This window comes from Hipposideros armiger, unplaced genomic scaffold (assembly GCF_001890085.2).
Source record: "Hipposideros armiger isolate ML-2016 unplaced genomic scaffold, ASM189008v1 scaffold_39, whole genome shotgun sequence".
NCBI classification, from domain to species: Eukaryota; Metazoa; Chordata; class Mammalia; order Chiroptera; family Hipposideridae; genus Hipposideros; species Hipposideros armiger.
In genome coordinates this window covers 2,822,349-2,838,995 of record NW_017731389.1, presented here as the reverse complement: position 1 = coordinate 2,838,995, position 16,647 = coordinate 2,822,349, and the positions used below count along the sequence as shown (strand labels likewise).

Sequence of the window (16,647 nt, the reverse complement as noted above, 5' to 3'; positions counted from 1 at the left end):
AAGAAAGCCTGAGTCCATAGCCGTTCTCCCCACATTCCCCACCCTCTTAGGCCTATACCTTAGGGGATTTGCTGGAATTTCAGAAGCCTTCCGGGTAGAGCTACCAAATACACAGTACCACCCAGTGACCAAGCGCAAATCAGAATCTGGAATCAGGAGCCTCTTTTGCTCCTTCCTGTGTAACTCCCCAGGAGCAGGCTGCAGCCGTGGTACATCAGAAATCTTTAAAAAAATACTTATGGAGAAAATAAAAACTCTATAATCTAGAGAAGTATTAAAAATATTTTATTTGGGCTATGAAGAATGCATTTCAGCCAAATATATTTTGTTTGACTATGGGTCCCCGTAAAGAGCAAAGGGCTCTGTGCTCCTTCAGTTTCGCTATTCTGAGAAGAAAGGTGCTGAAATGGCTTTAGAGCAAATGTCCCTCCAAATTATAGCTGCCTGTTTTGGAACACCCTCCTCTTACCACTCTATCCACCAACATCATACCTGCATTTCAAAGGCCTACCAGGAATTAATCTTAAAGTGTATTTCTCTTGTGACCCAACACATTCTCCACTGTTTTACAGTCATGTGTATATGAGACTTAGCTTTCCTAATAGTATGAGTTCCTTGAAGGCAGATCCTGAGTTTTATGTCTTTATGTCTTCCCTTTCCTTTATCTTTTCCACTCCTCAGTGGTATCAGGTGTATTAGTAAGTCTTTATTTAATGCTTATTAAGCAAATGCTTAAATGTTCAAATACCTGAACTTATGAATAAAGGGAGGACTGAGCAGATGAAGTGAATAGAGGTTGCTGGCATCTACAGGGACCTTTTACTGTCGTTTCAGGAGGTCCAACAGCAAGTATGCTTCTTGAGTTGTGTCCCTTGAGGAATTGTTACACAGCAGTAGAAATTTCTCAAACTTAAAAGAGACCCAAATTTGAATTGTGTCTCTTCCATTCATTCATCTTTGGAAATTCACTACCTTCCTGAGACTCAGTATCTTTGTCTTTAAAATGAGGATAATAACATTTACCTCCCAGGGTGGTTATAAGGGTTTGTTGAGAGAGTGCATGTTATGGGCTTGATATTGTATGTGCTCAATGCAAATGAGTTATCTAGGCTCAATGCCTTATCTAGGCTCAGCTCTGCAAATACAACCATACCCATGGCTGAAAGAGGACCCGGAGGATACCCAAGTAAAAGACTGTGTCTTTACATAACTTATAATCAATCCTATTTTAAAACTATGACTCTCAAAACTAAAGCTATTTAAGACTTCTTGAATCAAGGGTAGTTGTTTGTACTGCTGAGGACACCATAACTTCGCATTCACTGGGAAAGCAATTACTGTCATACAGTTGTGGTTCATGAGCCATTTCCCGTCATAATCTATAAGATGCTGCACAATCAGGGCCCTGCCGACCTCTTGGGCTCTGTCGCTTGCCATTCTTTCTCACTGTGCTCCTATGACAGTTCTGGAAGAAAGCTAAGTGCCTTCCGAACTCAGGCCTTCACTCATGAATTCCTCTCCCTCATTTTGCACCTGATATTTCCTTCTCGTAGTTCATGTCAGCTATATGAGACGCCACAGAAAAATTGTCCTTGTCCCTCCAGTCTAAATTCCATCTCCTTGTTATGCTTGTCCTATAGCACTCTTCACCTTTTACCCAATATATTTTCAAAATTCATAATTACATTTGCACATGTATATGTGTATGAGTGTGTGCATGCCCGTGTTGCCAACACTCAATGGTCTCCCAGCAATTCTAAATTCTCCAAGCGCAAGAACTGTGCCTGTCTGCTCACCTTTACACCCTTATCTCCTTCCACAGCGCCTGGCACATGGTGGGCTCCCCACAAATACACATATGTAGTGGTTGGATAAGGGCATGGTTGATTTACAGTTCCTACTTCCCTGCCACTCTGCTGCTGGTTTCTCTAGAACTCTCTTCTTGAGATATCATCATAAATCAAATTTATCAGAAGTTTTCCTGAAGCAAACTATTCTGTTCTTGTAGGGATTGAATGTTGTTTTGCTGCTGTGAAAGATTTAGTGTTTCAAGGTGGCATTTTAGCCATTGCTTATTGTTTGGAAAATTTGCCATATTCGCAATTGTGCATTGTTAGTGCAATTCATTTTTGGAACTGAGGAGAATATGAGTTCTAAACATTAAAACATAAGCCTAATCCTCCCTTTTTCTGTGTAATTCATTGAAGGGCATGCTCTTTCTCAGGAGCTACCAAATCATTTCAGTCCAGTCTTCATGTCTTAACGCATCAGAAGTAAGTAGATGCCAAGCATTATGTATGAAGACTAATACCACAGACAGGTCTAGCCAATTCAAGAATAACTTAAATCATGTGTCTGGAAACTAGTTTAAAAAAGTAAGACATACTATTCATAGACTAACAAATACTGATACATATATGACTAAATAAGATATGTACAAGTGGAAAATTTGTGCAAAATTGATTATACCCTATTACTAATAAGTGATCTTTCCTTAGAAAGTCAGATTTATTACAATACCAATTGCCACTGTCTTATCAGAATGCAGAAGGTGCCCAACATTAATACTTGAATGCCAAAGTGCTCTGCCCTTGCTCAGCTATTTTTTCTAAATTAAAACCTTTGTAAAGAGATTCTTTCTCTCCACAGAAATTTTTGTTTTTTGTTTTTTTATTTCACAGCCCTTAGCCACCATACCAATTCCCTCTAAAGTACTCAGTAGGAGCACCATCTTAAAGGATTTTTTTCTTTATTTGCTTATGTACTTATTTACTAATCAAATATGTTTATAGGTCTTGCTACATGCTAAATGCTGCTCTGAGCTCTTAAAGAGCTATACTCATATTTTCTGTTCAGTTCATTTCATCCAAAAATAAAATATTATTTATCATACGAAGTTGTAATTTCAACAAATCATAATGTTTTTCACAACATGATTGTGTCATGACATTTAGCAATTTAGCCCTGCAATGGATTATATTTACTTCAACTCACCATTAGTCTAGAATTAGGATTCCATTTTCATCTTTCTAAATATGACAGTTATTGTTGTTTTCTTATTGAAAAAGTAACATTTGTTCATTTTAGAAACATATAACAATCTAAATAAGCAAATAGAAAAAAAATTAACCATAATATCATGCACTACCCCATTTAGTTTGGCTCTCTGCAAACAGTGAAGATTCTTATCTTCTGATCATATACATAAATCTGAAAATATATAAGATTTAAGTGAAGCAAAAATAATGTTCCAAAATTATTTCGACATGAATTGCGATTTTATTTGTATTTAATTTCTCAGTATTTCCTCCTCTGCAAAGGAGAATCGAGCTGTAAGAATACTGTAACTAAGTTGCAGAATCGCGTATTAAACTGCCTTGAGTGTCCTCAATAAAATTTCTGGAGCACTTTATAATAATAGGCCTACTTTCATGGAAATCAAGAAAGTAGGTCAGGATACCCTCTCGTGAGCCCCTAAATCCTGCCTGACAATTTGAGGATTGTCTGTCCTCCTTACGTGTACAGTGCACTTACTTTCTGTAAGTGGGCCTTGACACTCACGATCTCCAGCAGGGCTGCTCAGCAGGGGCTCTCTATTCCTATAGGGAGAAAAGAGGCCAGTACAACCGCCGCCACACATTATCTACCTCTCGGCAGCCCCTCAAAATGCACCCAGTGCTCTTGCAAAACACAGAACCCCTGAAAGCCTGAACAATCACAAATCTGACTTCAGCCACCACCCATTTGTCTGCCTAAGCAGGGATCAAACCGGCAACCTTGGTGTTATGAGCACTGCGCTCTAACCACTTGAGCTAACCCACCGCCTCACCCCCCCTTCTGTCTTCTTAACTGGCATGCCCCTCACAGCCACCTCTCTCCCAGAGCCCTTTGTCTGCATCTGCCCACGAAGGATGGACGGAGGCCACAACCAAATGGCTCTAAGCTCATGAGAACTTACCCCACATGGAAAATTAAATATGGAGTATGTATGTTTTAATAGGTGCCAACACCATGGGGGAGAAGACAAATAACAAGAACAGAAGAAATGGGAGAATTTCAAATGTGTTGGGAATAATCACTGCTATGGAATGAAAATCTTTATACTTCCAAAGCCCTTGAAGAATGCCCACATTTAGGTTTTGTAAAGAGAAGACTACTTCTGAGGGTGACTGTTAGGGCTCTTAATTATAATTGTCATGGTGGTTGCCCATTTTAAAAATAAAGCCATCACCCCCCAGTTATGCTATAGACCAGTAGTAGTACTCTGTACTATACTTAACTTAAAATTGTCCAAGAAGATACCTAAAACAAGAGCAAACTTTATTAAAATTAAAGTTGCCCACACTCAAAACTGAGCAGTAGGCTTCAGTATGACTAAACTAGTTATAGGAACAAACTATGCATCAATTTTAAAATCTACGTACTATTTTTCTCATAAAACTTCTGAGGCAAAGAAAATCACGACATCTTCCTAAATGAATAGGATCCATTATTGAAACCCTAAATACTGCTGACATGATACTCCCTCAACCGGAAAAGCCCTTCTGTTTTCTCTCCACTCTTGTAAAACCATCAGCTACTTCAACGGCCAGTCAAGAAACCACTTACAAGAAGTTTTCCTTGTCTAAGAAGCCTACCGTACTGATTGTATCTTTATTCTGCAGCTTTTCTGCACTCCTGAGCTTGATTTGTGGAAAAATTATTTGGTTCTCAGAGGGTTGTTTTGTACTATTCTCATATAACTGTATATATTTTTTATATACCTTCAAGAACACCATCATAGCACTTTGAACAATAAATGATTGTTAAATGAATAAGTGAACTTAAGCCCTAATGACTACAGGAATTTTAATAGTCTCTGAGAGGATAAAATGCATTTTGGATATTATTTATGTCAGGCTTTCATTTATTTCATTCTATAGAAGACAATGGTATTTATTTCTGTTCGATCTCTGAAGAGATTGGTTTTTCACTTTATGACCAAACATAACCTAGACTTTCTCTCCTCTTCTGTTTTCTTTTAAACCTGTTTTGGTTTAAAAGGACTTCTACTCATGCAAAAGTGTGTTTGAACCATGTCCCTGTGTACTCTGAACTTTTCTACATTTTGTTCTAAGAGAAATTATCCCAGTGCTCATTCACAGGTCACCTGGAATGTACCTACCTAATTTTGAAAAAAAAAATATTTCGACCCTTTCTTCGCTTGACTCTAAAAATGTATGTAGTTGTACTGTCCACAGGCAAAACCCAATTTGGTTTTTGAATGCAGAGAAAAACATGCTGATGGATCCGGGATGGGGAATCCTTCTCCAAGACTTGGGCTTTCTTATTTGTCAGTAGGAGCAAGGACCATTCCGCCAGGGCTGGCGTGGGGAGTGAATGAGGTAACGCATGCAGTGCCCATGCCCGACTCAATAAATGTGAGCGCTCACCATATGCTAGGAATTATTTTTGTGATTGATTATTACTCATTGTGACCTTAGCTAAGTAATCTAGCCTGGCTGTGCAGCAGTGCTCTCATCATCAAATGGTGATAAAAACGTAAACTAAATCATGGGGTCATTGTGAGGATTACATGAGAAAATGAATGTAAAGCAGGCTGGGAGCACCGTCAGTACTCAGTAATTGAGACCTGTTACCCCCTCCGTTATCGCCACTGGCCATGCCTTCATCGTCATCTGCGTTACGAACAGGCTGTCAGAAAATAGCACAGCCAATTTATTAAGAGGCTATTCTAGGTAGATTAAAACAGGTGTGTGGGCCAGGAGGCTCAACTCTGGAAATAAAAAAGCAAAGGAATACAGCGGGACACCACCGGTGCTGGCAGCAACCCGGATGGTAAAGAGGACTTCTTTTATTCCAAAGGATCCCTAACTTTCATTCTAATAAGCATACGCCATTAAGTCAGTTGTGCACCAGCTACCTACTTTGAGGTCAATCAGACAAACCGAAGATAAAATATAGCCCTGCTTCCTAAACAATTATGAGTAGTAAACTTATGTTCAGAGAAAACAAAATTAGTCTCCACCCTGGCATTTTATATTACCAATCTGTATGGCCTTAATATTATTTCAATGTGACTTTCAAAGAAACTTTACTTTTTGATAACTATGTAAAAAAAACTATTTTATTTGAAAAAACTGGTTTTCTTTTAAAAAAATGATTTATACATCCCAGGTTTAATTCTCCTGATACCAGTACTTCAGAGGAACTTTGAGAGTTGTAAGGGGCATGCACAGGGGAGGATTATCCTTGATGGAAAGGTGAAATTTCCATTGTTGGAAAAGAAGTTAAAGTATTCAGCTTTGTCCTGACACTGTATGTATAATCATGCCACTGCCATGAGGAAAAGAAATGCATGAAATTTAGAAGTAGGGATAGGTTTATACTGGCTCCTGGGAGCTTCCCACACTAATTTGCACTTTGTTTTTCTACCAGTCAAGTGCAAGACGTTACAAAATATTATAACCTCAATTTTCCATTGTAAATGTCTCAGTTGAACATAGTCATGGAGAAAGCATGGACATCATTCAAAAGTTCAGTTTCCTGGGACTCCCATTCTAAATGCAGATATAATTATTGCTTTAATCCCAAGTCCGTTATGAAAGAAAAGAAAATGTGGCTGCCTCTTGGGTGTGAAGCATAGTACTAATTCAAGGTAGCATAAGACTTCTTCCAAAAACCATGGCTGAGATCACAAAAACAGTCATTTGCTGGTAACAGTCAATGTGCACTTCCCAAAAGGATGCAAATTTAAGTCACCCTTTTGCATTGAGCTCAAGTCTCAGGAGGTAAAATGCAAACACACAAACACATGTGAAGGTGATGAATTCTAGAAAGCTCTGGATACACACTGCAGGAAGTGCTGATAAATCCAATGCACAGTGGAAAATGTTACTGGAATAACTAAAACACTAAGGCGAGATTTCAGGAAATATGGACAGCAAATGTGAACCAGGAGAAAAATAGTCTATCTGTTGGGAGAATTTCCAGTGCCCAGGTTGGCCATATGGAAATTACAGGGTCTTCTTCCAAATCCCTCCATTTCATCCTCCCGAGATCCGAAAAGATCATCTCAGGAGAAGAGCGTTTTTACTTCCCAGCTTTCTCTCTGTCATTTTAATAAACAGTTTTGGTGGAAGATAATACATATTATCAAATTCTACAGAATTACATCCAAAAAGTTCTCCTACACTACTCAAAACTTGTGCAAGATCAGACTTCTTATGGTTTCCGTCAAGTCTAGGTTTTTCGTTTCTACTGTTGAACCTTTTAAATACAACTGAGTAATCAAAACAGATTTCACTGAGTTTTTTACAAAATGGATTTGAATTTGAAATCAGTTTAGGATGGAATCTCTTCTGATTCCTAATCCATCTTTTTTTGTGTGTTCATAGGAGACACCTAGACATTTCCTAACACACAGTGTTTCAAACGAAATACAGTAAAGATATAACATTTAGACGGAATTTTTTACGTGGGGACCAGGGACATGGGGAGGAAAAGAGATAAAGAAGAGTAGAGAAGAAAGTCAGTGTGTATCTGTCTTCTGGGAGTATGTCAGAAACTTCACTCTCTCAATTTTTCGCCTCCTTGGCTCTTTCCGGGTCTAGCTCCTTCTCTTTTCTAACAGACACAGCTCAAATGTCTTCTCGCCAGCCAGGCCTCTCTGACCACCCAGTAGGACCTTCCCCCTGGCACTCCATCCCTCTATAAGCCATACCACTTAGGCCTTCGTAGTTCTGGTAACTAATTTGTTCACTTGCTTATCGTTCCTGACTCACTTACTTGTTTATTATTTGCTTCTTTATTTTCTGAGTCCCCTGACGAACATGTGAGGTTTTTCAGGGCAGGCTGTTACCTGTTTTATTCACCTCTGTATTCTTAGCACTCAACACTGTCCAACACGTATTAGATGTTCTAGATGTTTTTGTTGCGTGAAGAATGATAAGGTTCTGTCCTTCCTCCAGGAAAATCCGCTCAAATTACCCAACACTCATCCTTCAGGATGTCGGCTACCTGCATAGCCTATGCACCCCTCTCTTACCCATGTTTCCTGCTTCAGCTCAAATGCTGTGAAGTGCTTTCTCATCCCCACCCTTTGTGCTTCTGATTGCATCCTTTCTCCTCTAAGTTATCGGAGTCTTGCTACCCCTCCTCTCCCAATTACCAACTAAGTGATCCTAAGTCAAATGATTTAACAGCTCTGTGCCTCAGTTTCCTCATCTAAAAATGAGTGAAACAAAATAATTGCAGCTTCTATCAGGATCAAATGGGATCATCTATAGAAAACACTTGAAAGAGCCTGAACATTAATAAATGCTAAACATTCATAATTATTCTCATTCCCACACATTTCAGCACTTAATCAAAATGCTACCATTTGATTTACAATCTCAAGTGTGTTTGTTTTCTGTTTCCTCTGCCTGCTCTTGCAGTGTCTAGCATAGACTCATGCTTACTAATTAGACAATTCAACAAATAGTTGTCTGATTGAACTTAATAAAGAAAGGGGGAAAGAGAAATAATGAAAAAAGGTGATCAAATAGGTGAAGTATTTTATTAACTTAATTACATTTCTTGAAATTCCAATGAAGAAAGCTCAGGATTAAAATTATGTGTTTTTGCCAATAAATTCAATTTAGAGTTCTGCTTATTCTCAGACACTATCTACTTTCAAACACATCACAATCTTGGTCATTTTTTCTGTCCCCTAAGGAATATTTTATCAGTATTTGCTAAAAAACAAGTAAATAGTGCTTGACTTTACATAGATAGTAATTCACAGTTCCACTGGATTATTGCCCAGAAAATAGAAAATAAAGTCAAGAAAAAATAAAGCAAAGTGATACCAATTTCTACCTTACAGAAATGTAAGTGAATTTGCAGATGAAATGAATAAACACTGTGTGAAATGGAACAAATTCCACTAGTACACATTTATTGCACTTAATAAGGGGTGTGTCATTGGCTTACCCTCTCTATCCTATAGAATTCCAACGAGTTAAAATGCCTCCAACTGGCAAGATATCAGTGTTGATGTAATGTTGCCTGTCCCCAGACAGCTGAGTTCAGCAGCTCTAGTTCCATTTTCCTTTCCAAAGGATAACTAAAGAAACATTCTCTGGACGAGTGTAATATGTTTGCTATGTTTCAAGAAGTTTCGTTCACATTTTCCTCTATAGTTCTGTTTATTGTTCCATGATTTCTGTAGCTTTGATTTATTTGGGGCCAGGTGCCAATTACAGTAAAAAGAACAATGTTTAAACTAGCCCAGAGTAGTCTAAAGGAGATCCACGGATCTGATGTTCCAAAAAAGAAAATTTCACCTCATATGTGTACAGAATTTAGTCTACCATTCAGGCATTATTTGATTGATTGATATTCAGTATGGGAGCGTTTTTCCTTCTTCTTCTTCTTGACTTGTAAATAGATAATGTATTCAACTGATACACAGAGTAATTCTTTGACAAGTCCTTTTTTAAAAAATGAGACCTTATATACATAACTCTGTAACCTGATTTTCCTGATAACATATCATGGACATCCCTATAGGTCAATAGCTAAAATCTCTCCATTATTTTTAGTACAGGCAAAATATTGTACAGTATGGGTATGTTACAATTTTCAACCATTCTGTTAATGAATAATCAAGTTGCTTTCATGTTTATTTTCCTCTAACGAAATGGAAATTAATATTGTATACATATGTCTTTACATATGGGTATTTTTAGTTCTGTAGGGTAGATTCCAAATAGATGAAAAAGAGTCCAATAGATTAAAAGATACATATCTATATTAATATAGATCTCCATATAGATCTATATATTATCATTTTCCTATATAGCATAGATACTGCCATAATATTTATTTTGGGTTTTTTTAAATTCCATCAGCCTTGATTTATAATGGAAACTTTTTTTTAACACTCAGAAACAACAAAAAATGATGCCTTGCCTTACCCAGAAGGTGTCAACCTAGAAATGAAATGTGTCCCGAATCAAACCCTTTTAATTATTACCATGTTATATCAGGGATAATTTTCTATATTTTTAGCATTCTATCTTCTGATATTTTTTCTCAAATTTATGACAGAATGAGAGTTTTATCTACCACAAAAATTACCATATTTGAAGATTGAATTGTAACATCAATAGAACAAAGCATTACTAATCACATTTCTATTTAGATCATTTACAAAGACTCATTTTTTCCCTGAAATCTTATAAGCCAAAATCTATCAATTTTTTTCTTTGCTTATTTTCAGTTATTAGTCTAGATATTGAGCCAGCAAGGTTTTTGTGAATTACTGCTATAATATACAATACATATCATGCGCCTGTTCTGAAATAAGGTGAGAATTTTTTTGTACTTTTCGGCTCTGAGCCAATGGTTTATTGGCCAGTCCCTCAAGTAAAGTTATTTGACCTGTATAGACAGAAAATATGTCCAGTTGTCATCGAATACTTTTTAATAAGAAGAAAAAAAAAGAGAAACCTTAGGCCCTAGAAGACCATTCCTTTTTTATTCATTGATCATCAACATGTTATTTCATTTAATTCATAACCTTTGAGATAAGTATTTACAGATGAGGAAACTGAAGCTCAGAGAGGTTAAGTAACTTGCTCTATGCCTCACAGCAAGTAGGATAGCTCAGGTTTTACTCCATTATCTGTCTGATTTTGAGGAAACACTCCATACGTGAATATGTCCCTAGTTCCCTATTTCACTCGACGCATGGACCATCACCCATTTTTGCCCCAATTTTTTTTTTCTTCTCTTGTTTGTAAGTTACATGTTAGCCTGAATCAGCCATCAGTGATGATATAGACATGAAGGTAAAGTTCTATTGGCTTCAATATTTCTATACAGCTAGAGTGGATTTTTGACTTAATGTGAGCTAAGGACTCACGTCTACTCTTGGAGAAGGGGCAGGGATATTTCAGGGCCTGCTGATGTAGTCACTCTTTTGAGGTTGACATTTCTCTTAGAAACTCTGATAATTGGTAGCTGGACTACCTTCCGTAGGGTATTTTCCAGCCTCCGACTTCATCCTCCTATTTCTGAAGATGTTTTCTACCCTAGCATATTAAGGCTAATCAGCAAAAACAATCAATTTCATATGATCTGCTCTGTGCACATGTTTCTCCCCTTTTGTTTCTTTAATCCTAAGGCTCATTTTGGAAGCTAATGCCATTTTTCTTTGAGATTTCCAAAAGATACACTGGAAAGTACCTCAACTCTCCTCTGCTTTAATAAACTGTTAATGGGGGGAGGGGCCTGGGGAGGGGCAGTAGCATTCCAATCCTTACTGTTTTAAATTAAGATTCTACTTGAATAATTTTGTCATTGTTAATTCTAGAAATTTTTCAACAGTGGGAAATTTAAGCAAGATTCACATCCTTTAAAGAGGCAACACACCCCCTTGCACTGTCATGAATTACACAGCCTTTTGTAGTTTGATATGTAAAACTGTAGAGAGGGTTTGTTTTTTTTCTTCATATGGTGGCTAAATATAATTCCATCCTGTGTGTAGTTCTTGAATTGGCTAATACTATTTTCTTCTTTCTTATAGCATTAGGTAGTTTTTAAAGTATTGACATATATGAAAACACAGCCTCACTGTTTTTAAAATTTAATACCAGAAGAGGCCTAACCTGGAGAAGTTTGGGATGCTCATCTACTGGGAGTAGGGAAGTGGAGGTGGAGGCTCTTTGTAAATGACAAGAGAACCTTTTCTCATTTCTTTTGCCATTCGAGTCCCTGGGGGAGGAAATCAAGCATCATGCAAAGCCTGTAGTTCTTTCCCGTTGAGGTTAAGTCTGAACCCCTACCTGCTGGTGGCTCCGCCAGCGTCGCACCGCAACCTTTCACAAGATGGGCTGACCATTAACCGAACTCCCAAGCGACCAACCCCAGACACCTGAAGCTGATGCCATACCAGCGTGCCAGGGGCTGGAAGGAAGCTAAACAGCTGAAACCACAGACGTGTTACCAGTGGCTTTTTCTCGCCTTTCATCGCAGCCCGATGCACACAAGCTCTTGCCAAAGTCGCTGATGCCCAGCGAGGGTCGTCTTCATACACGCAGAGGAACCGTGCACACTCACAAGCCTCCACAGAAAGTAGCGCACATGACACCCCCCTTGCCCCGCGGTTTCCCCATTTGGAGCACTGTCTGCAGAGCAGGCATGTGCTTCCCTTCTTTTTCTCACTCTCCAAGTCACCAAACTTGGGACCGGTGACGCGTGGCTGTGACTCGAGCCTTCCCAGTGTTACCCTGGGACCCTGGGGTACTGCGGCGTGCCCAAGAGACGCGCGAGCATCTCGAGCTCCTTCGAAGCTCCCGGCGAGGACAAAGGGGGTCCGAATCCTTGTAAAGAGTCAGCAGGCTGCGGGGAGAAGGGCTCTTGGGTTGCCTGTGAGTGCCGTAAGGAACAGGACCCGGGGACTCCGCGCCCTCCCTTCCCCAGGGTGCCCTCACCATTTGTAGCCTCTGCCGCGCTTGAACTTGAGGGTGAGCGCAGTCTCCAAAAAGAGCAAGAGGTTGAGCAGCGCGAGCAGCCAGTACCTCGGCTCCGTAGTCACCACGGTCACTCTCCAGACCCCAACCAACGAATGCAGCACGAACAGCAGCCGGGTGGTCAGGGCGTTACACAGGACCAGTCCCTCCATGCCGGCCGGCGCGCTCTGCCCTTCGCTCCTCACCCGCGACCGGCAGATCCCGCCAGGAGCACCCGAGCCCGCCTGTGGGCGGGAACGTGACAGCTCCGAGACCTGCTACTGCTGTGGTCCTTCCTCACCCTCCCACGCGTTTAGAACAGGAGCGGCTCGCCCCTCCCCCAAACTTCCTGAGAACTCTTTAAAAAGGGGAGAGAACATCTAAGCCCAGCTTTTCTAGACTGCTGGGCTTTCCCGAGGTCTGGGGCTCGCCACCCGGCTCCTGGGCGTTATTCTCCAGCGCTGCCCACTCTGCTCCCAATCCCCGGAGCCAGTCTCCATCCCTGCCTTCCACCCCCACCCCATCCCCAGGCCTCCACGGAGTTCCCAAAAACTTCCTCACCTCAAGGGATTGGAAAGAGGAGGGAGGTAGGCTGAAGGTCAAGGTGCTGCATAGGCTGAATGGGGAGAGGACGCGTCTGTGGCATCTCCTTGCTTTTCCACTGGAGTCCTTTAATTCACTCACACTTCTTGCAGAAACATGGTGACTAATCCGGGACGGAGGAGAGCCGAAGAATCTGCGGTCTAAGCAGTTTTACAAATACACTTCCTGCACTTTTGAAGAACTTAACACTTCGCAAAAACAGAGGAAATCAGATGCGTTGGGCTTTTTGAGAACTTCCTACATCTCATTTAGCGATAGGGTAGCCCTGGTCACTTCTATGTTTTGGGCACAGTTATTAAAGCAAAGAGTGTTTCTTTATTATCATTCCCCACCCTCACTCCTCCAGCCCCTTCACTTGTTTTCTGAAAGCCTACAGGGTTGCAAGACAAGAAGACGGAGGGAAAACTGAGGAGGGAGATAAAAGATAGAAGGAGGAGACATTCATGGAGCTGGAAACTGCACCTTGAGGTCAATGACCAATAAATTAAACGCTGGTCTTTCCAGCATCCAAGGCAAAGAGGAAACTGAAGTCAGGGTGTTCCAAAATACCTTCATGATTTTTGTTTCCTTGTTTGGTCTCCTGCTACCTGTACCACTATTTACTTAACATTTGCCTTTCAGCAAACTCAATTTTTCACTGAAATGATTTTTAAAGGGAACTTTATATCACATATAAATGGAAAATCAGTATAGTATGCTACAGATGGAAGGTAGTTACAAAAATAAAAATAAAGTTACTGAAATCTCACTAGATATTAATTATTGCTTTTCAAGGCTCTGTGCCTCAGTATCCCTCCTCCTCAGGAAATAAAGAAATGCTATGAATATTACTACCGAACAGGAATGCTCTCTTGACCACATTAGGAAATCAAAAGAAAAATGCAAAGGGGATATCTTTCTTGGTTGTGTTTATTCAATTTAAAATCATGCCATACCTTTCTCAGAATGAGGTTGAAAACTGAATCATATGATTAATGTCTTCTTAGATGAAAAGAAAAATCCAGCTGCTCAGAAGAAGCTGTTACTTTCAGTACTGTGGGTAGAGAGCCATTTTTCTGTTTCTTGTGGATCTGCTTTTTCTCGAAATATCTTACAGGAAACCCAGCAGTGATGTCTTAATAAAGCTTATTTAGATAGAGGAGTGTTTGTTCATTTATGTGTAGTGGACAGTGTTTTGTCCATGTTCAGATGTAATTGCAGAGTGGCCTTTTTTTTTTCTGGACCCATCACACTCACAGAGTAGCCTTCCTTGATGTTGATGTTTTATGAAATTTCTGTGTTCAACAGGAGGATACCAAAGCCTGGTTGGGGAGTCCCAGGCCAATTGCCTGATATCAGAGGTTGCTTTTCTCCTGCTCAGCACCCTAGGAGGGCTCTACAGGAGAAGGGTTAAACAAAAAAAAGGGGGAGGGAGGTCAGCCTGACATCTTCCACACATCTTTGATGTTCACTCTTTTGAAAGTTTAGATTCAGCATAGGCTCTGTTGCTTCTGGATCTGAAAAACAAAACTGTCATTAAAGAGAACTTGAAGGGTATGTCTTTTTAATTTTCTCCTAAGCCCATTTTAGAAGACTGCAGGCTTCGAGAAATATCTTGGGACCTCCGATCCAATAGCCCAATAGTCCTTACAAGGAAGGGCGTCCTTTGGAAATCAAGCACAAGAGGTATAATAGGACAGGGCCTTGGGCAACTGGAGCTGGAGGACAGCTGTGGAGTGAACTTGAGTGGCTCTGGGGACCTCATGGTTGCAGTTTGTGGACCTTTCATAGCAACTCTCTGACACGCTCAACTTCCAGCCAAAATCTTTCCATAATCCGAGTTCAGATTCATGAGAAAATGTATTCAGTTGAATCTCTTCAACTCTAGGTACCAGGTCACACGGTGGACCACTGAGTAGGCTATTGATTGACTGAGATGGGTCATTGGCAATTCCTATGCAAAGACCAACGTAGTGATGTTTTCTTCATCCTTCCACATGGGGTTCTGGGCAGGGCAGTCTGAGCAGGCTGGGGAAGAGGGCATGGTGGGCGACTTAGCTGATGCATCCTATACCATTCAGTCCTGAGGTGACATGCACATGTTCTATACCTACAATACCACAGATGTCTCTGCCCTAAACATTGTGCGTGCCATTATGTGCCCACCTAGGGCTTCCAACAGTGATGCAATCCAGAGTCACATCTGCATCCAGAGGCCACCATAGCTGCAGGTGGGTCCCAAAAGCCATAGCTTCCTAGTACAGTTCATTTCTCCCTTAGCTCCATTTTGATCTTATGCAGACATCACTCTATACCTACACATATACATATAAATGTATGCATATGTGTATAACATAATTCATGGAGAAAAAATTATACACTATCGGAAAATACAGTTTTATTCCGCAGAGGAACTATTCTTAATTAATACGTTCCATTTAATTTTTCTGCTACAATTATTTTTTTAAAATATGCTTTATATTCTTCTATTTCTTGATTTACCAACTTACAAAATATTGACTTCTCAACTTGAAAGTTGGGGAGTCCATTATTCTTACTATACCTTCTTTCTTCCTGACTCCACCTTTATTACCCAAATTTTGTTGATGATGTTGTGTACATCAACAACATGTTGTTCCCTACCTGTAATTAAATCTGCTGTGTCTTGTCAATTGATTGATTCTAAAAATTGAAAACCAACAAATAATATTTAAGGTATGTAATTATTAGTCAGTGTATTTTTCAGATATATGGTTCCACCTAAACTTTGAAGACATTATTTTCCAGAATCCAGCATTACTGATAAGAAGCCTGATGTTCATTCATCTCTTTGTCTTTTCTTTGTGGGTAGGTATTTTATTATTTTTTTTATTTTTCAGTTACAGTTGAGATACAACGTGTTAGTTTCAGGTGTACAACCTAATGATTAGACATTATATGATTTATGAAGTGATCCCTTCAATAAGTCTAGTGCCCATCTGGCACTATACATAGTTATCACAACATTATTGACTATATATTCCTCATACTGTAGATAAGTATTTTTTAATCTCCAGAATTTTTAAAGATTTTTGTTATCTTTGGAATGCTTATCGTTTCAATGTGTCTAGATATTGGGCTTTCTTAAATATACTCTACCAGGTTTAGTAGTCATGTTTCTTTATTTAGGTGAGTCAAATCTTCTTTATTTCTTTGATAATTTCTTCTCTATTGATTCTGTTTGCTCCTTGTGGAATGCCTTATGTTTTCTATCTTTGTCTTTTTGATGTGTGTCCCGGTAAAGTTTCTTAATTTTACCTTCCAGATGTCTAACTTAACTGCCATATGATTTTATTTTATCATTTAACTCTATCAGTGATTCCTTTAGTCAAGTTATTTTGCAACAAGCCTATCTTATTAATTGAAACTTGTTTTTTCACAGCATTTTGTTCTTGTTTGATGGATGCCATATCTTTTTTTTTTAAAGATTTTTATTGGGGAATTAGGGGATGGGAACAGTGCTGGGGAATTGGGGGAAGGAGAACAGACAAGTTGCTGTCCTTTTGTTCTTCAGTCTAGTTGTGGA

General features: G+C 39.5%; 2 protein-coding genes across 5 annotated transcripts in view; one reads left to right on the top strand and one right to left on the bottom strand.

Moving 5' to 3' along the window:
- TMEM26 (transmembrane protein 26) overlaps positions 1-13,208 on the bottom strand; it is a 35,588-nt gene extending 22,380 nt beyond the window's left edge. For 2 of the 3 annotated variants that reach the window (XM_019638392.1, XM_019638394.1), the window contains exons 1-2: positions 13,062-13,208; positions 12,483-12,745 (exon numbers count right to left, since the gene is read on the bottom strand). In XM_019638392.1, the coding sequence (XP_019493937.1) occupies positions 12,483-12,673 (191 nt within the window). In that variant the 5' untranslated portion in view covers positions 12,674-12,745; positions 13,062-13,208. Of the gene's footprint in view, positions 1-11,834; positions 12,459-12,482; positions 12,746-13,061 lie in introns of those variants that run through there. The other variant, XM_019638393.1, reaches the window with a different exon arrangement.
- CABCOCO1 (ciliary associated calcium binding coiled-coil 1) overlaps positions 1-16,647 on the top strand; it is a 793,651-nt gene that overhangs the window by 481,759 nt on the left and 295,245 nt on the right. The gene's annotated exons all lie outside the window — the stretch shown is intronic.